A 27,698-nucleotide genomic window follows, 5' to 3' on the forward strand; every position below is an offset into this window, starting at 1 on the left:
TGTTACTATGGTAACAAAGTTTGGGTCAACTAGCAACGGCGAAGCTAACATTACTGACAATATTGTTTGTAGTTTCACTCAGAAGCGACAGAAAGTTAGCCTGTGAATTAAGTTTTGTAGTTTGTCAGAAATAAATCTGCGAAAGGTAAGTAACAACCGTTAAACGTGTCTTTGTTTTGTATTGTTTTTTTTAACTGTTTAACTAAAAAACTCCTCGTCGTTGTTGTTGTTTGTTGTTGTCTTTCCGTTAAAACCCGGTTTAAATGAAGATGAGGACCATAACCTCAAACAGCGGTGAAGAGGAAACTGTGACCGTGAGAAGAAGTGAATCAGCGGACGCTCAGGGCATCGACAGCCTCATCAGCCTCTCAGCTCAGGCGGTTTTTGGAAGGGTGAATGTTATTCATCTGCTGTAAGAAAATCCCTCCTTTTGTAGTATCTCTAATCATACTCTAGTAATAGTCGCATTCATTTTACAGTTTGTTTGTTTTTTGCCATACCGTACAAAGTTACACACATCTATCTGCCATAGTTGCTTATTGCTCATTCTGTTAACATTCTCCAGTGTAATTAATTTATAATAATATATATATTTATATGCAGTTTGGTACAGTTTCTGGTTTGTTTCCAGACTGTAGTTATTTCCTCTTTGCAATGACATCAAAGTTTAATTTAATCTAATGGTATTACTTTTGCTGTTTTAATTTAGTAAAGATGGCAAAAAATAAACGCAACGTTGGTAATTTGCTTCTTCGCAAAACAAACAATCATATCATAATCATAGCTGCTGTTGTACAAGTACATGTTGTACTTGATTTTCTGCTTCTCTTGGCTCTCAGAGAGAAAGCCAACCTGGCCGTGACGTTGGCCAATGAAAAGGACGACATCCTGGCCCACGCCTCCTTCTTCGATCACCCTGTTGGAGATTTGGTGGATCAGGCTCACTGGGAACCTTTCCTGCAGAAACACTTCAGTGCTGAAAACTGCACCGTGTGTATCATTTTTAAAAGATTAATACTGTTTATCAATCTGTTTATAGAGTCTAAACTTCGGCCCCTGCAGAACTAACCCAGCCACATGAGCACACTCACACCTTTTCATCAGTCAAAGCTACTTCTTAGATCAGATGACATAAAAGTGATCTGACTCTTGTTCTGGAGAAAATTGGTTATCTTGTTCCCTCTCTGCAGCCTCTGAACACACTCTTCCTCCACCTTTTCGTGGCACAGCCGAATTTTGCTGCAGCAAGTGCAAAGGAGATAATGAGGTATGAAAAGATGAGGTCAGGTTTCACATGCTCTCTTTTTAAAGTTGAGGAGAATCTGTGCAGTTTGTCAGGATTCATCTGGAACTCAACTCTCAGATGTCATGAATATTAAAAATGATAGTTACAACAAGGTGCTTTGGTTAGAAGCAACCACAGACTGTAGACACATAAAGGTTTATCTCATCTATACTAAATAATAATTCCTTTGCTGTTATGTATCTTTTTACAGAGCTGTCTTCAGTGCCGTCACAGAGCTTGAATACATCTGCCTGGTCAGCCCAAACATCAGCGACATAGGTGAAGAACTGCTTCTCATTCATTGTTAAATTGACCTTCCATTTCATGAATCTCAGCCTTGTAACTTCTCTGTGTGTAGAGTTGGCGCTGGGTGACGTGTTTGAGCCGATGCAGCGTCTGACTGACCCGGGGCCTCAGTGCTTAGCTCTGATCTGCCACAGACAGGAGCACTGTCCGAGGCTTCATATCCGCCCCTCCAGGTGATTTTAAACGTGTGTGTAGTGCATGTATGTGTAGCTCTGGCTGGAGTGTCCTTACTCAAAAATCAAACATGTACTTTAACAGTCTAATATTGTGCCCAAGTTTCATTGGAAGATTTAACAGTGAATTTGGGAAGACATGGATCTTGAGTTTGTCTCTAACTGTGTCTGTCTGTTTGAACTGTACAGTGAATTAGCCATAAAACCAAAACTATGAGCTAAAAGAAGCTAAAACGTTGGAGACAGTTATCTGATTGCTGGAGCTTTAATGTGTTGGCTGCTGCTCTCTTTGTATGTTACAGGGTTGAAGATCATGATGACATTATGAGCATATTTGAACAGCACACAAAGCTGCTGTCAGTCATCGATCAGCCGTACTTCCTGGCAGAACTCATCGAAGCTCAGAATGAGGAAACTCACACAGCTGTTTGTCAGGTTTGTTCAGATTTAATCCTTTCTTACACAGGCAGAATTCCATGTCTTTTTTCTTAATTGTCAGTTCATTTTTTTATCTAAACTTGATGGTTTTGAAAAGAAATCAGCAGCTGTTAAACTGAGAAATGATTAAGTTCGTGACATCCGCTCTGTGTGGTTTTAATGTGAGTTATGTGATTTGTTCCCAGTCATTTCTGATCCACTCTTCCAGTCTAAAAATAATGTAGCAGCTATCTGACGACGCTTTGACTGATTGTCAGAAACCCTGCTGGGGTCTGTTCCCTCGGGACCTGGGAGACAACAGATCTTTTCTCCCTCCTCCCCGACAGTCGGGCTGACATGTGTTCATGGCAGCATATGGCAGATAGGAGCTGATATTTGGCCAAGACATGCTCTCACTGAACATATTGTGTCCAGACATCTGAAGCATTTTGGGCTTTTTGTCTGAATATGTTCAGCACCCAGAGAACAAACAGTCCGACATTGCCCAGGAGGGTTGAGCCTGTTCATTCAGCTGAGTGCCATCAACTATTTCTGTTAGATGTCATTAAAAATAAAGAGGTTTTCTCTGTTATTTCCTTCTTCTGGATGATGATTTATTACAGAAACAACATGTCTACTCCTGCTTTATGTGTCAACAGCATGACTTCAGTCCAAACCCAAATTTAAAGCTTTTTACAAACCCAGATCCACATCATGAAATTTTCTCCCTCTGCTGATTCCTCTTTCATTAGCTATCGCTGTTCATGCTACATGCAGCGTTCTTCTTCTTTTAAACAGTAAGAGTTTAAGTTTTAAAAGTGTGATGTGAGTGTGACTGTGTTCTCTCCACAGGTCGACGGAGCCACTGTCGGCTTCATCAGTGTTACTGCTGATGTCGATTTGAAACAGCTGCACCACAACTTTGAGCTCAGTGAATTCAACAATTTGTACAAACTGCAGCAAACGAAACATGACGCTTCTGCTCTGACCGAACCGAGAGAAGACGAAGAGGAAACAACACAAACACAAACCTCTGCTTCACACCAGGTAACTGAGCTGTAAATGTACTAATGTCACATGTGTTAGATAAATGAAGACATGATGAAATATAAAGTGCAGCAGATATAAACCAGAAAGTCTTTAGTCTCCACCTTCTCCTTTATGTTGGCTGTGATTGTCACTGTCGTCTCAGCAGGAGGAGACACAGTCAGCTGGAGCAGGAGGGATTTCAGAGAAACCCAACGCTTTCTCTGTTCAGCTCTTTGTTATTGACAAGAATTATGAAATGAGGTGAGGTTTCTAAAAGCTGACAATAATCAATATTTCTCTTATTGCCAACAAATTCCATGAAAAGACTAAAACCAATGAATGCATCCTAGTTACGAGCAATATGTGATGATGTGTGCATCCTCAGCCTGATGTATTTTATTCCTCTGTGTTATGGAGCTTCAGTGTTTGTCCAAAAACATGTTCCTTCATCATCATGAACACCCACACTGTACTTTATTTTAACTCCATCCCAAACTCACTGGTCTGCTGCCCCACCTCTGAAAATAGTCCACAACAAATGCACAATTTACTCCCTGGACTTTGTGTTGCTTCTTGTTTCATTTTAAAAATTACTTTCCTTGTTGTGTGTGTTATAGTTTTGCTTCCCGTCCTTGTGTGTTTTCCCCTCCAGTGTTTCTCACCTGTTCCCACCTTCTCACTCAGCCCTGCAGTCACCTCCACACCTGTACCTCACTCCATCGTCTATATACCAGCACCTTTCCATTGTTCCTTTGTCAGTTTGTTTAAGTTTCCTTGAGTTACCTTCTGCTGTTTGGTTTTTACTGTGACTTTTCTGAGTGTTCCTGGTTTTGTGTTCTCCTGCTTCTTACCCATCTGCTTTTAAACCAGTTCTGATCATTAATTAAACCTTCATCACACCTTTCTGCCTCGGTGTGTGTGTCTGCACTGGGGCAATGAAATCCTGAACCGTGACAGTTTGTTTACTAAAAACAGTCAGCGAGCAGCTGTTACTGAGACTTTTCTTTTAAAAAATGAAATGAATGAATGAACTATATATTCACGAGCCATTTTTAAAAATGTATATATTTAGTAGGAACTAATGAGCTGGGTAGGGAAGTCACATCACCAACACACTGTTGGTTTTTGTCTTTTCATGAGATTTGTTTTCAGTAAGAAAAGCATCAGCCATGATAAAAGAAAAAGAAAATACTGAAACATGCTGGACAGAAGAGTTAGTTTGTATTTAAAAAGTTGAGGTTTACAACATAAGAGTGAAAGAAGATAAGTGCTGTCTGCAGAGTAAATGAGATTATTTGAGAAGTCAGTCAGATATCCATAAATCCATTTTAATGGAAGTAAGTTTCCAGTTTTTCTCACTTTTGTAAATGTTGGAGGCGGTGCTGGTGCAGCTCCGGTGGCAGCCGTCCAGCGTTACATCAGTCATATGCTGTGTTAACGCAGGCAGAGTGACTGTTAGTTGGCTCCTGCTGAGCTCCTCTCACCACCACCTTACCTCCCAGCTGTTACTGAATATGGAGTCCATTCGCTTCCTGCCGAGAGTGAGCATGTTATTAATGAGAGCTGCGCTTAAAGCGACAGCGAAGGCGAGAAGTTGAGCTGGAAGCGGCGGGCAGATTGGTCGGCCAGTTGTTCCACCACACTGATCACCAACTTGGCTTTGATTCCTGAAGTTGGCACAGGTGCATATTTTCATTTAACTTCCCCCTCTCCTCCTCCTCCTCCTTCTCTTCCAGATCAGCGGATTTTATTCCATACATATTCAATCTTTTCCCTGTGAGTATCATCTTTGCATTTTATATTTGTTCTCAACCAGACAGTATGTTTTTGTTAATGTCAAAGACCACTGTGCCTCAGCAGGAGAAAAGATAATACTCCTGTCTCTTTAGAAGTTCTAGGTAAAAAAATAATCCTAAAGAACTGGATTCCTTCACACATCAGGAGGGAATTTGATTTCAGAGTCTTTACAAAATGACCTTTTTAGAACCTATTGGATATATCTGCTCAGTGAAGTGTCTGCAGTGTGTTGGTGTTTGTCCTTGTGTCTGTCAGGACCTGGATTTCTGCATCATCACAGTCCCGACTCTCTCCCCTGAGTTTCCGTTGCTGCAGAGTTTCCTCAGGGTGCCGCCTCGAGCCACCAGCTCGCTGCTGCGTGAACTCTACATCTTCCACCGCGCTGGGCTGAGGTGGGTCATCCCATAAAGACAGCACATGTAAAACTCAGAGAGGAGGTTCTCACACAAAGCCACCATCTTTTCTTAAGTGTCATTCCTCAGCTGTCCACCAGGTGCCCTCAGACTTTCCCTCCTGTCCCAGTCATCTGACTCACATACTGTCAGCCTGTATCTAAACCTGCCTGATCCACCTGCTCTCTGACAGACTGTGTTTCAGAGTGTTTCCTTCTTGCTGTTCATGCTGTGGATTTGTCACCTCACCTGCCTGTAAGCCCTGCTCATTCTTACTGCTGCTGCTTCACTGCACCCTGTGCTCCAGACCTCAGCTGTGACACCGAGCGGCCAGTTTGTCTGTGATTAAAAACTCCCATGGATCACAGCAGAGCATGAAAGACAAGAGGCTGCAAGAAACTAGTCTACCTGTTGATCCAGTTTAATGATACTACTAAATATATACTATACTATCCTCTCAGTTTGTGTTCCTGTTGTGGTTCTTGCAGGCCTGTGGAGGTGAGGCCAGCTGTGGCTGCAGACCGGCCTGCCGTCTCTGATCTGGTAAAGGGTCTGAGACTGAACGAGTCCCTGCTGCAGGACCTGGACTGCTTCTACGAGACCCGCAGCGGCCGAGTCAGTCAACACACTCGCACCAACACACTCCGGTCTTCACCTTCAGCCACTTTACACGCACTGTCCTCAGACTGCTGTTATGAAAGATGCTGCTGTCTGCCACCACTGCTCACAGCTGAAAAGATTTCTGCCTCTGAGTGTTTTTCCAGTGTAGTCTGTGGTACAGGTGTTCCCTTTATTCTGTCCACTGCACTCAAATCAATAAGGGAAGGCTAAACAACAGACACTTTCTATAATTCAATGGCGTTCATCAGCACCTCAGACTGCAGCCTCCAACATGATCACACAGTTGAATCAACACCTCGTTAACACAGTTTCAACAAAGACTGAACATTAAAACCTTCATGAGAGAGGGTTTATTACAGTCTTGATGTATTGGACTCTGTTAGTTTTAGCTGAGTGAACATCATCATTACAAAGTTAAAAATGAACTAAATATGATTTTAGGTAGAGTAACTAGAGTTCCAGCTAACTTAGCCACCACTGCTAAAATATCTAAACATTTCAATAAACTGTATTAAATATTAACCAGTCTTCTCCTAAACACAAACTGGACCATAACACAGTCTGTGTCTAAAAAGATTTTAGAACTGTAAATAGAGAAAGTATCAGGGTTAACCCCCTTTAACTATAAAATGAAATGATGATTGTTTTGGACCATCGAGTGTGACTCGAGCTGGTATAATGATGATTGTCTTGGAATAACGAGGAATATCGCACGTATGCCAGGGAACAGATTGGTGAGAATTCAGTTGAACGGATTTTCCTCTCTGACTGACACCCCAGCTGTCACTGCTGCAGCTCCAAAACTGATAATTACTTCTCAAATGAGAATGCAGCCACTTCATGTGTATTCATGGCACCGGACTCAGCTTGCACTTGAAACTCAGAAGGTGCATTCAGCTCACAGTCAACTCTCAATACACACACGTGAATTTCCACATATCTGTCTGGTCGTGTGGTTTCCTCAGGACGGGGTGCCGCTGCAGGCCTTCGTGGCTCAGGTGGACAGTCGGGTCGTCGGGGTCCTGATCATCAGAGACGAGCAGGTAGGTGCAGTTCTTCAGTCAGTGTCCTCAGGTGAACCTGGAAGTGTCCGGTGAGGACTGACAGATTAATATCACAAAATCTCTTCACCACACAATTAAAATATATAGATTTTTTCATGCATGTGTTGAGTTTTAAAAAATGTAAACCCCGCCCATATTCAGTATCTCCTTTAGTTCAGTCAAGGGCTCGATTAGACAATCAACAGAAACACAATCAACAACAGTTTTGATAACAGCTTGATTTTCGTCCTTTATCAAGCAAAAAATACCAAACATTACAGAGTTCCTGCTTTTCTCTTTAACTTATTGTAAATTACATTTGTTTGATTTTTTTTCAGATTGTTGGTTGGAGAAAACAGCAAAACAGAATTTTTACCTGGGGTTTGAATCTTTTACACATAAAATTATTAAATATATTCAAGAGAGTGATCAATAACAAAATAATTATTAGTTGCTGCCCCAGTCAACTTGTTCATTGTTTTGAGGCTATATCACACAAAAACTAAGAAAGGACATTTTTATAATTGTGTGTAATTTGAATATTTCTTGTGCATCAGACTGACATTAGTATTTTACTTTAGAGGGAGGTTTGTTCTTGTGTTGAAGTGAAGTCGGTTCTTTTGTCAGCAGTGTTGTATTTTAACACCATTTACATAAATAGACATAATCTCATTCAAGAAAAACATGTTTAAAAACATGGACAGGATGCTGTGATAATTTTATGCCACAGTTATTATCAGGTTTTTTTGTTTTCATTTTAATGGCAGAAAAACAGAAGAAAATGTAAAAAGAAAATAATCGAATATAAATGTTTGTCCTGAAATGTTCCTCTGAGCACTGACGTGACTCTGTCTTTGTCAGGACATCGAGTTCATCCGCGCCCACTACAACATCGAGAACTTCATCTATTTCAGCCACCACGGCTACGAGGAGCACGCTCAGATACGCCACTTTGTCCTCAGACCCTCCTTCCACCACTTCACCAGACACTTGTTTAAGGAGGTCCTCCGGCTGGCTCACACATCCTGCCTGTACCACAGAGCCTACCCCCCCCGTCACAGCCAGGAGGTGGGTGCATAGGGACCTTCAGGCCCTTACTGGCCCCTCATCACCGGGCCCCTTCCAGCCTCTGTGCATGTCTGCTCAGATGCTCGTTGTCATTAGTGTAATGAGCCTCAGTTCATACACTGCAAAAAATATCCTCCATGAGAAGTTTCTTCACAGGAAAATAAAATGAGCAGGAAACTCCAGGAGAATAGATTCTCATTCAGGAAAATGAGGATTGATTCTTCTACTAATCCATCGTTTAATTCATGATAATAGGTTGTAATTGGATAAGTTCTCTCAGGTTTTCTGTTTGTCAACCCAGATGTTTCCCATCACTGGCTAAAACAAAGATGAGCCTTTGTGAGATTATTAATTATTTACCACTGGTTGGTGTAAAGCTTTAAAGATGTCTCTACGGGTACATCAGTGTTCTGCAGATTAAAATCTAAAAAATAGAATCTATCAGATTGAAATCAGATTCAGGTTGTTTTTAAAAAAAAAAAATTTTGCTTCCATTTTGTCAGTGATTTCTTGCGATACAGCAGCTCAGACACCGCATCAAACTGTTGTGTAGCACTTTAAATCCGACAGATCGGTCCTTGTAAAAACGTTGTCGCTTTAATCAGGGGATTTTTTGCAGAGGGTGGCCCTCGGCAGACTGCTGTCCCCGGGGTCAGGGCAGCAGGTGCCGACAGCGCTGCCAGCTCCACCTCTCCACACCATAATAAGACATTTCCTCAACATGTAGAGGCCTCCACTTCCTCTGCTAATTACCATCCACAAACAAGCACCAGAGTGGGAGATGATGATTTGCAAACAGAATAATGGCAGAAGATAACCAGCGAATTAGCTCTGCTCATTCAGTGGATGAGGCTCTGGGTGACGTCTCCCGATCATAATCAGCTTCTATCAGTGGTGTAAACCTTGCATCATCTAACCTTTCCACCGGAGCTCATTATCACTTCGCCTCCCGAGCCCCCTCACTGATGCTGTTTAACCTCCGAGGGGAATCTCTCTCTGAGCTCACTGACTCTGTGCCCTCTTCTCCTGCACTCAGAATTCCTGCGTCCACCATCTGGATTTTGTCCTCAACTGTGCCGTTCCTGTCCGCCCGCGACGCCAGATCATCTACCCGCTGGAGGAGCTTGGCATCAACGCCCCGTCCAGGCGGATCACCGAGGACCAGGTGGGCACAGCAGCAGCTGGCTGACAGGGAGCAGCCTGCCAGGGAATGTAGATTAACTGACAGAGGGAACGCAGCAGGGTGTTACTGTGGCCACTGGGCGGAGCTGTTTCAAAAGGGAAAAGTTTATAGTGACAGAACATGGTTCACTCACAGGTGTAGAGGAGAAACTCCAGCACAGACGGATATAAAACACAGTACGATGGAATGAACAAACAATATAACAATTATCCACAGACGCTGTTTCCAAGTAGTTGAAACTTTTTCTCACAGTTGTGTCACATTAACAGAAACATTAAACATCTGAATTTTGTGCCAAACTTCAAACTAAATCATAGTAAACTGACAAAATCCTCCCATGTTTGTCATTCCTCACACAAGGCTGAACTCAGATCTCAGAGACATTTTTTTCACAAAGTTAAAATTTATGTTGTTTTGAACAATGGCTGCACAACAGGATTTTTAAGTAGAAAAGGAAACATTTTCTGAAGAAAATGTAAAAATGCTCGGCTCCAATGAAAACTGCAGAGGATAGATTTTAAAATGTTGAAATGTTTGAGCTTTAGAAATGATTTATCTGTGAGTAACAGATGAACTCAAAGGAATTAAAGATGTAGCTGAAGCTGAAGCAGTAAAAGAGTGTGTGAGGTGAAATATCAGGTGAAGAGTAAACGCTGAAAGAAGCTGAACAGACAAGTTGAAATTGAAGTCGTACCAGCAGAGGAGTGACTGATGAAAGGAATTTGTGTTGGTTCAAGAGTTGAAGTGTAAACAGAGAGAAAAATAAAAACTTGGCTGTTTGGAACAACCACACACTTTCACCCTCGTACACAGCGACACTTTGTGTGAACAGGTTCTTTCTGAGCAGACTCCAGCCTTTACATGCATGTTTTTATACTTGATTTACTGATGAGCTCAGCTCTGGATGTTTCCTCGTTTGTTCTTTGAGTCATGTGTTCTGCTCCTAAATCTTCCAGGCTGATCTCAATGTGGCTGTGATTTATTTTAACGTCCTGCTCTTCAAATATGTACGTCAGCGCTCTTCAAACCCGAGGTGTCACCGTGTACACTCACATGTTCATTTCACTCCATCAAACCCACCCCGCCCACCCTCGCCTCGGTAACACGGCGGTCATGATTTCCAGGCGACTGTGCAGATAAGAGCTTCGCCTCCGAGCTTTGTCTCTGCCTCCTGATGTCGGCCCGGGGAAGATTAATCTAATTTAAAGCACCTGTTCCCTCTCTGTCAATACAGGATCATATGAAACAGAGCTGCAGTCATTGTGTGTGGGAAAGGTGAGGCATCTCCAGTGATAAGAGCTGCTGCACCTGCTCCACCTGCACATGCAGATGAGACAGGAGCTTTGTTCTCCTCATGACCTCATCTGGTTAATTCCTGCAGTATTCAGATAGATGCATGTAGGCATCTAATAAGCTCACATGCAACAACAAATACAGGGTTTTAATACTCACATGTGGCATGAATAAAAAATACAGCATCTGCAGGACACAAAGATTTAACTTGATCTAATCTGTTTATAAATTATTGTTCTGATGAAAGTATTTTAATTACAGGAAGTAATGTCAACATTTTCATATAAATATCTCTGTATCTCTGCTGCTGTCTGACAGCTTCTCTGCTTATTCCTGATAAACAAACAAATTCAGAGCATTTCCTTGTTGAGCGCAGAACAAAATATGTTGCTGAATCATCCACGTTATAAAGAATCAAAGTAGATCCACCATCCTGTGCTCCAAAAATATCTCCAGTATCACAGCTCAAAAATATTTCCCAAAACTCAAGAAACTTAAGAAAAGTTTGAAAAACAAGAAAGATGTTTAAATTCAGAATGGATGGAATATTTAGGCTCTAAATCGCTGCTTTTGTTTCATTGCTACAATTAAAATTCCATAAAACTTATTTGTCTGATGTGTGCACACACATTTATTAAACATTATATACTCCTTTATTTTCCTGCTGTAGTCAAACCCTGAGCCACATCATCTCTCTGTTTGTTGGGAACGCAGGCCTTCATGGAAATTATTTGAATATTACACAAAGGTTAATTCGACCCTCAGGTTTCCCCTTTTTTTTTTTTTTTTTTTTGCTCGATGCTGTTTTGATCCAGCAAGGTGCATTGTGGGGCCAATCTGCCTAATTATAGATGATGAAGGAGCCATTAGCTGCCTCAGATCACCGGGCGAGGACCACAGACGCCTGGCGGTGGAGGAATTGGGGAAATTAGAACGCTGTGTTCTCGTAATTCCTGCGGGACTGTTTGATAATTGTTGTAGAAAAGTGTTTCTTAACTGTCAGGTCACATGTCTGACCCCAGTGCTTTCATCTCATTAGAATGTGAAGCTGCAGTTATTGAAATTTGTATATTTTTCTACCTGTGTTTGCACACGAATGCAGAGCAAACAACTGAATAATACAGCTGGAATAACACTGCCTCTATTAGTTTGTGTTATTGTGTGACTTTCAGCGGTGGAAGAAGTAATCAGATCACACAACAACACAAACACACTAACAGATAGAGGCAGTGGTATTCCAGTTCTGCTCAGTTAAATCCCTAAAAGGATCTGACTCTTACACTTAGAATAACAATCTGAGTCAGTCTGTGTTACTGGACACACTGTGATGTGGACAATTAAAGATGTGAATTTGCCGACCACCTGTAAAAGGGCGGTTGCTTGATTTCAAAACGTTTCTCTCGACACAGATTTTCTAAATGTACGATTTGGCACAGACGTAAGTGTGATGAACTATAAATGTTTCAGGCTGAAAGATTAGACTGTCTCTTCAGCAGCAGATTAAGTGCCTTGATGAAAGCTGGTTTCCTGCTTCATCCCATGAAATTCAAATGGGAAAAATTGGACACATCATTATGGGATGCTTTTAGTGGGTTAATAATTACAGGTACATGCATTCAGTGATTATTTCATCTTCAGAAAATGGCACCAGATATTCTGGGAATGAGAAACGGTGTCCAAACTGAAGTGAATCTGACTGCCTGTCCTGTCTCTCCTCCTCTCCCAGGCACCGTTCGCTCTCAGCCTCATCAGCAGGAAGTTAACCCTGGAGCCAAAGGTTACCGTTAATGCCCGGATAGTGGTGGTGGGGGCGTCGGACGCAGGTTTATCTTTCCTCGAGGTGCTTTGTTTCTGGTGAGTTTGCCTCAGAATCAGAATCCTCTGGATTAGCAGCAGCAGAGACCGATAATGTTTCCCCTGCTGGATTAAACACGGCTGGATTAACCTGTTAGGGAACCCCCCCACCCCCCTTCCTCACACTCACCTCTCACCATCTGTGCATTGTGTATGTAACCTGTCACCACCAAGATCCCATCTACAACAGTGCACACAACCAGCTACACATGGCAGCTCCATGCTGGAATTAAATCACCTGGTCCCGAGGTTTTCAGTAATACTCAAAAACAAACAATGAATTAATCCGACTAACAAGTGCTGTGTGCCTGATCTTATTTAGCTGTTGTTCCTGAGGCCCATTGTTGCCCCAAAAACACACAACACACTGTAGTTTATTTTGACTCAGTCCCCCATACACCCTCCTGCTGCCCCAAATATTCACCAGCGCACCAAATGTGGATTAATCCACTGCTGAAAATAGTCCCCATGTAATGTTTATTTAGGAAAATACTCAGCCTTTTGTTCTTGTTTTACATTTTTAAAGATGTACGTCGTATTGTTGGTTTTGGTCTTTTCTGCTGCTTCCTGCAAAAAAAGCCTCCTATAAAGAGACAGCTCAGGAGGTATAATATGAGACATCTGTATTCACACAGGTTTATCACCGATGCTGACGTGTCTGTGGAGAAATACTCCACAGTGTGAAACCCTGAACCCGAGGAGAGCAGTCCCACACTAAAGCCTCTCTTTCATTTCTTTATCGTCGTTTATTCCAGGAATCCAATCTCTGGAAATGTCACTTGACTCCGGGTCGGACGTCTTACATGTTTGCCTCTGTCCCTGCTTTGTGAGATTAACTGCTCTGGAAAATAATAAGAAGCAGAGGGCTGCTGACTCAGAACCTGTCGATAGCTGCCAGGCAACCGGGGTCGTTGTTTTGTGCGAGAGAGATCTCGCAGCTCGCAGAGGCTGGCACGGCACCGGTGCCGGGGGTGGGCGCACGCAGCTGTCTGAGGCCTGGCATTCAGGAGGACCAGCGCTGGCCCCCTTTAATTAGCCACTCCACTGCCCCCCCCCCTCGTCAGGGATCTGCTGCAGCGATCTGTGTTTGCTGTCACTAATGAGTTGACTAATGAGACAGTTAGTGTCCACTGAACTAATGGTGAGGCGGCGACGCATTCAGAGGCTGAATGATGGGTCAGTTTCGGCCTGCTGGGGCCCCCCTTATCAGCCCTGCCCAAACGTCCAACCCCCACCCCCACCACACCTCCTCCACCCCAACACAGCTTTCCATGTGCTCATTGAATCCAGCCCAGCAGCACCAGCACCACCACCCACCCCCACCCAACTCCATTACTGACAGGGACGGGGTCAGACAGATAAAGAGCTCTGCGGCGGCTCGGCCCTCTGCTCGCCGCGGTCAGGCTGCAGGGTCACCACGGCCGTCTGTCACCGGCTGATAACAGAACAAATCCAGAGCCGCTGATTCAGGCACATCCAGACACCAATAATTGGCCTTAATGCCTCAGTGCTGCGCCATAAATCCACCTTCTGGCACAGATTAACAAGGAAAGTTTGACTGCAGTCATTGTCTGATGTTTGTCCTGATTATTATTATTTGCATGTTCACATCAGAATCAAGGATGAAGATGACACAAAGCTGAAGAACGACGACTAAAGATTCTGGCTCTGGCTCTCTATCGACTAAACAATTAATCAATAAATAAAAAAATCAACACATTAATTCCAAAAGAAAACAGTAATTTATTACAAATCTAATTTGCAACATTCTCATATTCATAAATACACGTTCTCTCCTTTAGAATAACAGTGGAAGATGTGATATATGTAATTCTATATTGTGCTGTCGATACTTATCATACAGCACATTCTCTCCATATTTAATTAAGAAATCACTTACAGGAAAAATAACCAGGTGGGAACGTTTGTTTTTGTTTGATCTAGTGAATAAAATACCAGATAAATCCATGTTAAAGAACTGTCTCTACTGGTTCACAAATTTCCATCCTCTCTCACACATTTACCCGTATCGTCCAGTCACATCACCATTGTGTGTCCTTGTGTGTATCCAGTCAGTTCACCAGTGTTTTGGTGTCTGGTGCTGTAGATCTGTGCCGGTGGGCGTTAATTTAGCAGGAAGCAGAGATAAGAACAGAGCAGGAGGTGATCAGAGGCGTCGGTGTGATAAGGCCGGACACACTCTGCTATTCACCAAACGTAGGAGCTGGAGCTGCTGTTATCAGCTGTGTGATGTCCTGTAGGCCGCCACAAAGGAGGTCATTTGCATCACAACAGATGTTTTTTTTTTTTTTTTATTGTGGACCGTAAACACACAAGAGGTAGGAAGGCAGTTCAGGATTTTTCATGCTCTCTGGATTCCTTGAACAGCAAAGATAAAGGAGTAATTTGTCCCTCTCTAACAAAGAACAACAAAGCTAACAGGGTAGTGAGGGAGATATCAGTCAGTACACAGTCCTGAGGAGAGCTCTAATTATCCAGAATGAGTCAAATCACCTGTGTGGGTGAACCACAGGCGAACAGAGCCTTTAAGCTTTCCTGTTATTTTAGCTTTTCTCACTCCTCTGTAATTTTCTCTGCCCAGTATCTGTAACAGTTCTGTCCTCTCTCCATCTGGACTGATGTCCGACTAACACTGAGCGAATGGAAAATAACCGCCAAGGACATTAACTCAGGTTTTGATTAAAAAAAAAAAAATTTGTTTTGCCCATATGAAGAGACGGCGTCTTGTGTAAAAGCCAATCCTTGACCTCACTGAACTCCTCGCTGAAGATTTTTATCTGAGCTCATATTTCTTTATTTATATTCACCGCTAATGATATTAGCAGCAGCAGCTAATGTTTGAGGAGTGCAAGAGCCAAACATCTCTGCAGATGTATCAGAGTCTGTGTGTGATACAGACTGTCCTGACACTTAAAGCAAAGTTAAGAGTTTTATTTACTCTTCATTTTCCTCTTGACGTGGCTGACGTTAGTCAGGCTGTCTAAAGGTCGTCGTACATCTCTGGGTGAAGAGTTTAGCTGCTGCAGAAATTAATCTTGTCCCTCCCTTAGAGAACATTCCTCTCGCTCTGTGTCCTGTATGTTTTCACTGTACTCTGTGAAAAGCACTCACGCTTCTCTGTGTTGTTTGTTCTCTCGCAGCCCTCACCTGAGGTTCAACAACCTGACCCTCATCTCAACACACGGTTTCCCCGGCGACTACTCCCACGAGGACGCCGGATTTCTGTCCACAAGGTGAGTGAGTGCAGCGATGTAGGACATGAAAATAGAAAAGCACGTTTTGGCATCCTGTGGTGATACTTTTCAACAGAGCATGAAAATTCATAACCTGTGTGGAATTCAGCTCAAGTCGTCATTTCATTTCAAGTTTTTATTCAGTACTGATGAATCAGTTGTACCTAATTGTACCTATTTGTGTTTCCTGCAGTCATGCATACAGCAGCAGAGACTTGGCCCAGCTCCCTCTGCACTCCTGCGTCCGTGTGGTGAGTAAGAAGATGGTGGGCATTAACAGGAAGTCCAAACACGTCCTGGTGTCTGGTGGTGAGAAGGTGCCGTACGACCACCTCATCCTCTGCACAGGCCTCCAGTACCAGGTGAGACGAGCTGGTGTGCAGCTTCCACACAGCAGAGAACACAACATTTCATCTGTGTGATACAATCTTAGCTGATCATAAAACATGTGACTGAAGTGTCCACTCCACTGAGGATTATTCCAGAAAATAAACAGTGAGCAGCTAAAGTTTCTGATCCTTCAGGTTTAGTTGATCAGATCATCTTCACAGATGAACACCACTGTTCTGATGTTTGAAGTAAGAAGCTAATGTTAGGCTATAAACCAACTACACCACGGTCACATGACGTCAACGTCTCCACCACTAAGCTTCCAACTGGTCATTTCATTTAGCTCTGAGCTCTTCTACAAAAGCCTTTCTTCTTAGAAAGTTAGTGAGAGTTTGAAAGAGCGTGAGTAGAAACACAACGAGGCTGTAAAGGTGGACTGGTGAGTAGATGGGTTTTCATGTTAACGTCCCCGACAACCTCTGTAGTCTCATTTAGACACTCGTTAGCAACCGCCTTTTTTAAGACACGTAAAAGCTTCAAACATCAGGAGTGGGGGATTTACTGACCCATTTTATGTCGGAGAATAAAACCTGAAAATGTCTTGAGCTTGTGTTAAAACCACAGACGTAAAACTGGTCCACTGGTGTCATGTGATGCTGTAGGTGCCCTGTCCCTCTGGTGTGGACCTGAGCCAGCCGGTCACAAACAGCCAGCTGCAGCTTCAGTCCACTCGCCACAGATACACCGGGCCCCTTCCCTCCAACCTCTTCACCCTCAACGACCTCTGTGACTGCATGGCTGCTCGCCGCTGGCTCTGTGCCAACTTTGTGGAGCTGGAGGGTAAGTGAACGCCTCCTCCACACACACACACACTGAGCCTAAAATGAATCTGTAGTAGTATGTCATTACTCAGCCAGTCAGTGCTGAAGTGCCCCGGTATAATTAGCAGCTAATTAGCTGCAGAGAAATCTTTCATCTCTGTGAATCAGGTTGGCCTCTTCCATCCATTTTCCATTATCATATCACTTTCTGAGAGCCAGGCTTTTCAGAGCAGGAGAAAATACACAGTGTCATTAAGCAAAATTAATCTGCTCTCTGAAGGAATTGTGCAGTGATCTAGAGTGAGGCTTTTATACATACTAATTAGTTGATCCCAGTCATAAAGGAAAACCATTAATAAATGCAAATTGCGACAGCAGACTCCAGCAGATACCATGTTTATTTCCATATTTTAATAACAACAACAAAAGGAAACAGAGTGTGGCTGTAGATTTTAGCATTAGACAGTTATTTCTGTTCTGTCTGAGCTTTCAGGGATGTTTTTCTTATTGACAATAAATCCCATGAAAAGACAAAAACCAGCAAAGTCCGTCTCTCTAAGCCCATTAGTTTCTACTGAGGATGTTTCATTTTCAGTTTTCCAAAAACTGCAGTTTTTAACAGTCAGGACGAAATTGTTTGTTGGGAGCTATTTTCAGAACTTAAAAAATTAGTTATAACAAAGACAAGACAGAATAGAAAAACATATACTTCACCTTTCTGGAGAGAATATATATCATCCACATTTCATAAGATGAAAAGTAAAGTGAGTTATAAGAGTATAATGAAAGCATCCACAGTGACTGTAGCTCTGATTCAACAGATGGGACAAAGGTGAGGAGGAAAACACTGTCTGAGGGATTATTTTGGCGCCTTCTCTTTGGATTTGTTGATGAGCTACAAACATGTAGAATATCACCAAACGTTTCCTTTAATGTAACAGTAAAAATAAAGATAAAGATACAGGAAAAAGAAAAAACTTGTCTCCTTGAGTTGCTCCAGTAATAAAAGGAGTAAACAGAAGAACAGCAGGAGAACAAACAGATTTATTGATCACAGTGGAGATTCTTCATGTTCTGGTGTCAGCAGTAGTAGTGGTAACAGTAGCATTAGCAGCAGCAGTAGCAGTAGTAGTAGCATTAGTAACATTAGCAGTAGCAGCAGTTCTGCTCTCTTTCAGCACCTTGGACAGAGACGGTGAACAGCAGCTGTGTTCATCACCATCATTAACTCCACTCCTGACATAACGTTAGACTGACTTTCACTTTAAAGTCTGATTTCAGTTCTTCCTTCATCACAAAAACCAGTACTGTGAATCAACAAATAAAATAAGACGAGTTCATTAATCAGCCAGAAACATTCAAGTGCAATAGGAGTAAAAACTCCTTTGATCTTTGCTGAATTTGAACATGTAATTCAATATGAATTAAACATTTTAGCATGTTTTGAAAATGATTTTTAGCAGCTTGTATTTTAGAGATTGTTTTGTTGTTTTTGCAGCGTGGAATATTTCTCCACTAATTTATTCTCTACTCGATACGTTACCATTACAGGTTTTATCAGAACATGTTTGTTGTTGTGTCAGTTAGTGATAAAATGATCTGTTCTATAACCAACATTATACAACAATGAACTCCAGCACAAACAGAAAAAGCACATAGTACAGTCTGAATGCACATACAAACTCTGAGTTCATGTTGTCTTTGTCCTCTCAGACCTTTAGACTGACCCTGATGCTTCAGGCATTGTGCTTCTAGATGAGCAGCACTGAGTTATTATATAGGAGACTGTATGCTCTGTAAAATGTCGAAAGGCTCGGATGCGTGCATCACAGGACGGATTCTATCAGGAAAAACTCATTTCAAGGTTCATATCTACTTTATGTATGGACCCTGGAAGGTCCATGCATTAACCACATGGTTCAGGAATCTGAACATGTGCAGCTTTTCTTCAAGGCTTCCAACTACTGTAGACTGGAAAAATCCCAGACTGAAAAAAGGAAATTATCTGTGCCTCTATAGTGAACATAAAGAGCTCCTTTGCAAAACAGTGTCTTTCTTTTAGAAACCAGTGCTTCATGGTCACTGCTCAGTCTCTCTAATCGTGGAGCTTTGTGTTTGGAGTATTATAATTTTGTGAGATAAACATCTGTTGTACAATTGCAAACAAACACAAGAAACTGAGAAACATGGATCCGAACTGACCGCCATGAAAACACTGCTCTGTTTCTTTCTCGCCGTTCCCCCAGATAACGCCATCGTGTACGGAAACAACATCGATGTCTACACCACAGTGGAGACTCTGCTCAGCCTTGGTGTCCGTGGATCTCGTATCCATCTCGTCCTCCCGCCTCCTGAACCTGCTGTCTCCTGCTTCAGTGATCCAGCTGTGGAGAGAGCCGTGGTGTCGGCCATGGAGAAGGCCGAGGTCCAGGTCCACCACAACTGCCTGCTGGCTCAGATGAACAATGGCGAACACCCTGACCCCCTCACATCAGCGTCCTTCACCACCGATGCTGAGCCTCTCCACCTGCACTGTGGTGTAAGTCTGCTTACAAATTCCAGTGGAAGATTTTACCAAACCAGTTATTAGTTTGTACAAAAGAAAATGTTCTCCAAACAATGGTGGGTTAGCAGCCAAGGCATCTGGTCGAGCAGGAAATCAGCAGCCTGTGGCTGTCGGTCGGATGTTAATTTCTCTCCTGGAAGCAGACTGTGTTTGTCAAGCACAAAATGATGTTGGTGTGTTTCCCATTTTCATTGTTGGAAATGGGGCAGCAGAATCCTCTACTGTCATTTTACTCTAAAACAGAAACACACTGTGGATGAGGCCTGGTTCCCTTTATTCTCTGCGTAAGACCTGTCTACTGAGACAATTCAGGTTCAGAATATTCAAAATATTTGACAAATGTTTTTTGAGGATTTGTTTGACCTCCACTGAATCTAAACTGTTTCCACTTAATAAGTTTAATTTTGTTCTAAGAGCACGTTATCAGTTTTCAAGGTGTGCTGTTGGTTTTCATCAATCCAGCTGACTTCACAGTCTCAACTCAATGTTCTCTTACTTGTTTTCGACTGTATCTCGTGGTTCGCTCTTGTTCTTCCTAACAAAGTTAAACCCTGGAAGGTTTGAGCATCTATTCATGAGCAAACTACATCTGCTGGTAAAGACTGTGTGATGTGAGTGAAATCTCCAGAACAAGCCCGTAAGTGGACTTTGAGTTGAGATTGTCTGCTGCCAAGAATCTACCATCAGCCTCCAATCAGCAGTCTGAACTTTGAATAAAACAATCCTCATCAGCATCATTCATTCCCTCTCTCAGGTGTTCATCAACCTCTCCAGTAAAGGAGTCGACTACGACGCCTTCAGGAGCATCAACAGCTCCTTCCTGGTCTTCGACAGCAGACTCGTCATAAACGCCACTTTCCAAACCAGCGACTCGGCCATTTGCGGCGCCGGACCTCTCACCAGGTTCTCCCGCTGCTACTACACAGACGAGTGGTCGCACGCCAACTTCAACTCCAAGGAGGTGGGCCAGGACCTGGCGGCTGCGATGCTGCCCCTGTTCGACCCGACGCTGGAGCCCGCGGACGAGCCGCCGTCTGAAACGGATCGTCTCGTGCCGCTTTACAAACAGGCCAAGATTCAAGGTCTGATTTCAATGAGTGGTTTAGATTTTGATTGTTGGAGGAATTCTAGAAAAACAGAGTTAATGAGGAGTTTTACAGTGAAGTCTGGAACCATTTCTTTATTATAAATTATAATTCCCTTATGTCGTTACACTTATATACACCAACAGAAGTTATCCCAAGCTACATTTCATATAGAGCAGGTCTAGACTGAGAGGCCCAGCAATTCCTTTTAACATCAACTTCAGAAGGAGTCTTATTTATAAGGTTAATCGATCAGCAGCCAACAATCTGCAGAATAATCTTATGTTTGTTGATGTGACTTTTCCTGTCGTTCAGTAAACTTCCAGAGGAGGTAACGTGCTGTTTATCACTGCTGAACCAGAATCTGATAGGAACTGATTTAAACTACAGACTTCTATAAAGTGTAGTCTTTCAGCTTTATCTGCCAGTTAAGTTTAAAATCTGACATTGATTTCCTGCAGAGATGCCCCTGGGAAGTTATATTTAAGGTTTCTCCTTCAGCTTTTATGTCCACAGTCTTGAGTTTTTATCGAACAAGACATCTTCTAATACATTTATTCTTTTGTATCGATGATTCACTCAGACTCAATCAGTTTCATGTTCATCCAGAACTTGAACGGCTCCAAGTGCGAGTCACAAAACATTATCTGAATGTGACTGGAAAAAAACTACATTTTTATATATTTAAGTTTATCATAAACACAAATTCCTTCACATTCAGGAGCAGATCTCTTATTTCCATATATTTTCATGGTTTGTCAGTTTACCTCGATGCTCTCGTCTGTGTCCTTCCTCCCGTCCATCTGTGTTTTTGTCTGCTTTTATCTGAGAGAATTTGCGCTGCCAGTATTTTTTCATTATGTTTTTGTGAAACATTTTCCAATCTTTCACCCGCCCACCCACCGTCGATGTTATTGTGGCGGACACTCGAACCACAGCGGGGCGTAACAATGCCGCATTGTGCCGCCATGTATTCACAGACGAACCAAGGCCACTCCACAGGTTACATAAACACAACAGCCACTCTGCTTCGCCCTTCTCACAGAGATGAAACACACGTGAACTTTTCAGAGGGATTTCAGTGTTCAGGGAGAGCGGAGATGCCATATCACCGCCTGCTATCTGAGTTCATTGCCTCAGCTCTGTTTTCCTCTGTGGGTGGATGCTCACAGTGAAATGTTCGTTATAATTTATCTGCTGTTGTCCCAGTTTTTGGCTGCAGTGAATATTTCATTTCTGAATCGAATCTTATTTGAATTTTTTCTTCTGATAAAAGCGTCTTCTCTCAACATTGACCCCATGTTTGGTCTTTTTAACTGTTCTCACCTGTCATTATCATCAAGTAGGACTGCAACTAATGGGTATTTTTCAGGTTATTCATTTAGTTTTAGTTTAGATTTTTTTTTTCAAACAACAGTTCAAACCCAACGATATCAAACTGAGAAAAGCAGCAAATCCTCACATTTCAGAACCAGAGAATCCCTGTCAGTTTTCTTTCAGATGACTGCTGCTCTCCCTGTTTTTGAGTTTGTACTGATGGATTCATGTGCTCTGTTACAATATGAATTATATAAACCATATCACACGTGAACCTTTGTCATGTGTTTTCCTTCTCTCCTCAGGAGGGAAGCTTCCTGGAGGATATAACTACCTGCACGTTACTAAACCGTCTGCCACCGACCTGACAGCTCCTCACGTTAAACCCGTAAGTTTTTACTGTCAGTGTTTATTTTCAGTGCTAAGCAGGGGACAACAACAACAGGGGAAGTTTCATTCTAGTGAAAATTGTATGAACGTTGTCAGAGCAGTACACAGGAAGTGACACATTAATTCTTTGTTTTTGAAAATCTATCCCAGCTGAGTTTCCAGAGCCCTCCGCTTTGATTTTATCAGCAGTTCAGACAGATCTGGTTTTATTCTCCCAGCTGTCACATATCGACTCACTCAAATAACAGCTCTTCAAACTGACATTTTCTTGAATGAACATGACAAACATTAACTGTTTTGTTAATCTGTTTTAACTGATGAGGAGCACGAATGAAGTGAAACAAAATGGCCGCTGTTCTCTCACTAACGTCTGTGTTCGTCTGTGAGCAGTTGCAGGACAGAGGGATCGTGACCGGACGGGTGGAGACAGGGAACTACTTCTGTTTGCACCTCGACTGCTACGAGCTGGTGGAGACGCTCACCTGCTTCTCTCTGAAGCCCCTCCCCGTCTCCAATTACCTGAGTCTGTACGGGAAACACCAGCAGCTGCTGGGCCAGCTGTTGACCCGCTACCACCAGGCCCTGATCCACGACCTGTACAGGTGAGACCCACACAGACAGTTACCGTATGTTTACTAACATCTACAGACGTCCGAGGGAAGAACATCAACATTAATATTTAGCTACTTCTACGATATTAAGCATCCAGCTGCTGTTTCCATCTTGTTTCGTGTTATGAGGTGAATAATCACAAGACGACAAGGGAAATAATTTTTTAAGAGACGTTTTCAGCATCGTTAAAAACGTCCTTCTAACTGTTGAACTCTTCCACGAGGCTGTTGGAGTGAACAGATCCTCAGTCAGCTGTGATGTTTTAAACAAAACAGCAGTTTATCCACGTTATCTCCAGCTCTTTATTTGGACGTCAAACTGATGATGTGCTATGATCCGACATCGCACAGGAAAACTGATGTGGTAAATACAATGAAGCTGGACGTCGGTCCTGTTTGTCTCACCTGGAGGTTTGTTTACAAACTGTTAGAGTTAGAAATGATGAAAATAATTATCATGCCTACACTTTCATTTGTCCTCTACAGGCTGTTTACATCAGGACACAGAATCAATCTCTAAGTGAAGTAAAGTCAGGTCATAAATATGAATTACAGTTCCTCGTGAGAGAAGAGAATACTGCATTATAAATAACCATGTAAGAAGAGACATTTTTCTTTATTATTATCTTTTGCTGAATTTTAGCTTCAGTAGCTCAGGAGGTGAACAAACGTCAGACACTTACAGTACAATAGACCTGAGGCTGAAATAAGCAGGTGGTCAAACATGTGATGTCTGTTTTCAGGTTGTTGTCGCCACCAAACTGGTATTTTCTGCTCTGTTGTTGTTTCATGTGGTGTTTCTGCAGGAATATAATCAGATTTATGTAGTTTATGTCAGTGATTGTAGAACATGTTGCAGATGACAGGTTTTTAAAATAGCTGTTTTTATCACCGAGTTCTTCACAGTTAGTGAATCAAAGCTGAGAGAGGAGGTGTTTTCAGAGAGCTGCAGGTAGAGAAACGTCTCGTCACGTGTCCGCTGATCGACGACCCTGCACAACAAGACGACACATGAGGAGAGAGACCCTGCACTGTCCTTTGTCCTCACGTCATCTCTGTGTGTTTGCTGGTGTGACTTTGCGGTGTGTTAGAGTGTGTGTGTGTTTGTCAAACAGCGGGTGACCTGCTTCTGAGGTTTCAACACAAATGACCCCCAGACATGGACGTCTATTGTCCCCCCACCCCCTCCCCCTCCAGCCCACCTCCCCTCCCGCCTCCTAATCTGTTTATGCAGCTCCCCAATCTGTCTTTGTGGCCGGTTCGAGGACGAGACAAAGCCGGAGCCTCCCCGCTGCAGAGGCCGATTCCTCGCTACGCCACTCACTCAGCTGACTCGTAAAGTCATTGTGGAGGCTGACGGAGCATCATGAGCCGTTAAAATAATTGATTGACCGTGTGGCGGCTGGAGGTGGGGGGGGATACTGAGCTGTTATTTAAAGGGTCAGTTCACCCAGTTCATGAGGAAAGATTTTCCTCTGGTAGAAAGCCAGTGGTAAACAGTGGTAGAGGGGACTCTTGGATATTTTACTCAAGTAAAAGTACTCAGGAGGTAGTATGAGTACATGTGGGGTGTGAGGATACACTATTTTAAAGAAAACTTCACTGATAAAAACTGTTTTTATTTGACTGAAAGGGATTTCATTTGTGCCAGAAATACGTTGATGTCTACATCTGTGTGTTTGTTGTCTATTTTTATGTCATTTAATATTATATGACATAAAAATATATCATATATAAGTCTACTTTAAACTGTGCTAGCTATTTACTAGCCAGTGGGTGCTAACATTAGCCAGCTAGCCTAGTTTAATAAAGCTGAATTAAACATAGACGGTGTGCACATCGACATAAACATAAACATAAACATAAACATAAACATAGACATAAACATAAACATAAACACAGACATAAACATAAACATAGACATAAACACAGACATAGACATAAACACAGACATAAACATAGACATAAACATAAACATAGACATAAACATAGACATAAACATAAACATAAACACAGACATAAACATAAACACAGACATAAACACAGACATAAACATAGACATAGACATAAACATAGACATAGACATAAACATAGATATAGACATAAACATAGACATAGACATAGACATAAACATAGACATAAACATAGATATAAACATAAACACAGATATAAACATAAACACAGACATAGACATAGACATAAACATAAACACAGACATAAACATAGACATAAACATAGACATAAACATAAACATAAACATAAACACAGACATAAACACAGACATAAACATAGACATAGACATAAACATAGACATAGACATAGACATAAACATAGACATAAACATAGATATAAACATAAACACAGATATAAACATAAACACAGACATAGACATAGACATAAACATAAACACAGACATAAACATAGACATAAACATAGATATAAACATAGACATAAACATAGATATAAACATAAACACAGATATAAACATAAACACAGACATAGACATAAACATAAACACAGACATAAACATAGACATAAACATAGATATAAACATAAACACAGACATAAACATAGATATAAACATAGACATAAACATAGATATAAACATAGATATAAACATAAACACAGACATAAACATAAACATAGACATAAACATAGACATAAACATAGACATAGACATAAACATAGACATAGACATAGACATAAACATAGACATAAACATAGATATAAACATAAACACAGATATAAACATAAACACAGACATAGACATAGACATAAACATAAACACAGACATAAACATAGACATAACATAAACATAGATATAAACATAGACATAAACATAGATATAAACATAAACACAGATATAAACATAAACACAGACATAGACATAGACATAAACATAAACACAGACATAAACATAGACATAAACATAGATATAAACATAGATATAAACATAAACACAGACATAAACATAGATATAAACATAGACATAAACATAGATATAAACATAGATATAAACATAAACACAGACATAAACATAAACATAGACATAAACATAGACATAAACATAGACATAAACATAAACACAGACATAAACACAGACATAAACATAGACATAGACATAAACATAGACATAGACATAGACATAAACATAGACATAAACATAGATATAAACATAAACACAGACATAGACATAGACATAAACATAAACACAGACATAAACATAGACATAAACATAGATATAAACATAGACATAAACATAGATATAAACATAAACACAGATATAAACATAAACACAGACATAGACATAGACATAAACATAAACACAGACATAAACATAGACATAAACATAGATATAAACATAGACATAAACACAGACATAAACATAGACATAAACATAGATATAAACATAGATATAAACATAGACATAAACATAGATATAAACATAGATATAAACATAAACACAGACATAAACATAGACATAAACATAAACATAGACATAAACATAGACATAAACATAGATATAAACATAAACATAGACATAAACATAAACATAAACACAGACATAAACATAGACATAAACATAAACATAGACATAAAGCACAAAGACATATTTTTTAACCCCATTAAACAATACAGGATCATTTTGAAATGTCTCTGAGTTTCTAACTCAACTTACTCAAATGGAACATGAAAAATAAAAACAGTATAACAAAAATAAATAAAACTATATTTTAATTTTAAGCGCAAACAATAGTCAAATCCTGTGTGTGTTTGCTGCTCGTGTGTTCGGCTCTGTTCTCTCAGTGCTCACATATCTTCATGTTTTAATATCTTGAGATCTCGTCACACACTTTGTATTTTCCAGCAGCAATGAGGTGTTTTCTTCTGTATCTTCATCCACAGAGCGATGTGACGTTCAGGAGCTCGTTAACAGCAGGTTTCCATTGATTAACGCAGCAAAGGATTCATGTTTTCATGTGTGTCATTCTCCAGTTTCTTCAGACAGAGCTGGTGTTTGGCCGTTTATCACGACAGATTCTCTGACTTTGAGCAGGAGCTTCAGCAGATCTCCTCCGCTACACCCAAGGTTTGTTTCTTTTTCTTTCTCGTCTTTCATTCATCCTTTTTGTGTCTTTTTCCTCCTGTTCTTTCTTTCCTTCGTTGTTTGTTTTCCTTCCTCTTTTATCTTTGTCTTCTTTTTATTCTTTCTTTTTTATAGATTCATAAAATAATCATATGCTAATGGTACAAAAATATAATGAAAAATTTATTTTTTTCTTTGTTTTTCTTTCTTCCCTCTCTTCCTTTGTTTTGTCTGTTTTTTCATTTTCTGTTTGTTTATTTCTTTTTCTTTTCTATCTTTTTTATCCCTTCTTTCTTTTTCTCTCTCATTTCCTGCCTTCTTTTTCACCCTCTCCTTCCTTCCATCTCTCTGTCTCACTTACTTTCATAGATTTAAGGATCAAACACTGATTTATCTAAGCAGGTGGAAACAAGTGTGAATTTCAAGACGACAAACAAGAATAACGTCCTTTAACACACACATTAATACCACAACAGTGCAACATGTTGTTTTTAAACGCCTGCTGTGTCTGAATCATCAGTCAGATTCTGTGTCTCTGCAGGACGAGGAGTCGAAGCAGCAGGTGACGATGGACGACGACGACGATGAGGAATCGAACGTCCTCCCTCAGGACAGGTTTACTGACGCTGAGAGTCGAGCAGCTCTGAGAAGCAGCGCCGTGAAATATCTGAGCTACAACAGGAACCTGCTGCCCATGTTCGCCTGCCCAGGACAGCTGTGACTTTACAACATCATCAACAAGGTTTTTAACTGCACAATAAACTGCTGAACTGAAA

At 41.3% G+C, this 27,698-nt stretch overlaps 1 protein-coding gene across 2 annotated transcripts; it reads left to right on the forward strand.

Moving 5' to 3' along the window:
- The first annotated feature begins 5 nt into the window (after nucleotides 1-5).
- On the forward strand, nucleotides 6-27,698 carry cfap61 (cilia and flagella associated protein 61). 2 transcript variants are annotated; one of them, XM_018660144.2, is made up of 25 exons: nucleotides 6-145; nucleotides 270-412; nucleotides 840-990; nucleotides 1,191-1,267; nucleotides 1,497-1,564; nucleotides 1,644-1,764; nucleotides 2,067-2,199; nucleotides 3,034-3,228; nucleotides 3,374-3,471; nucleotides 4,947-4,986; nucleotides 5,263-5,399; nucleotides 5,888-6,014; nucleotides 6,986-7,063; nucleotides 7,925-8,131; nucleotides 9,168-9,296; nucleotides 12,334-12,461; nucleotides 15,623-15,715; nucleotides 15,909-16,077; nucleotides 16,708-16,885; nucleotides 19,113-19,405; nucleotides 20,187-20,514; nucleotides 22,140-22,222; nucleotides 22,615-22,826; nucleotides 26,832-26,925; nucleotides 27,464-27,698. In XM_018660144.2, exons 2-25 carry the CDS (start codon nucleotides 270-272, stop codon nucleotides 27,641-27,643), a joined length of 3,462 nt encoding a protein of 1,153 aa, XP_018515660.1. In that variant the 5' UTR covers nucleotides 6-145; the 3' UTR covers nucleotides 27,644-27,698. The 2 variants fall into 2 exon arrangements, with proteins under 2 accessions (XP_018515660.1, XP_050927611.1); XM_051071654.1 differs by having other exon boundaries at nucleotides 3,377-3,471.

The sequence above is a fragment of the Lates calcarifer genome, linkage group LG7_1 (genome assembly GCF_001640805.2).
Source record: "Lates calcarifer isolate ASB-BC8 linkage group LG7_1, TLL_Latcal_v3, whole genome shotgun sequence".
Taxonomy (NCBI): Eukaryota; Metazoa; Chordata; class Actinopteri; family Centropomidae; genus Lates; species Lates calcarifer.

What these genes read in the sequence shown, in the direction of transcription:
- cfap61 (XM_018660144.2), top strand. Translation starts at nt 270, where the DNA reads ATGAGGACCATAACCTCAAACAGCGGTGAAGAGGAAACTGTGACCGTG. An exon ending in GACAAGAATTATGAAATGAG is followed by an intron (nt 3,472 to 4,946) that starts GTGAGGTTTCTA and finishes CTTCTCTTCCAG; the next exon opens with ATCAGCGGATTTTATTCCAT. An exon ending in CAAACAGGCCAAGATTCAAG is followed by an intron (nt 20,515 to 22,139) that starts GTCTGATTTCAA and finishes TTCTCTCCTCAG; the next exon opens with GAGGGAAGCTTCCTGGAGGA.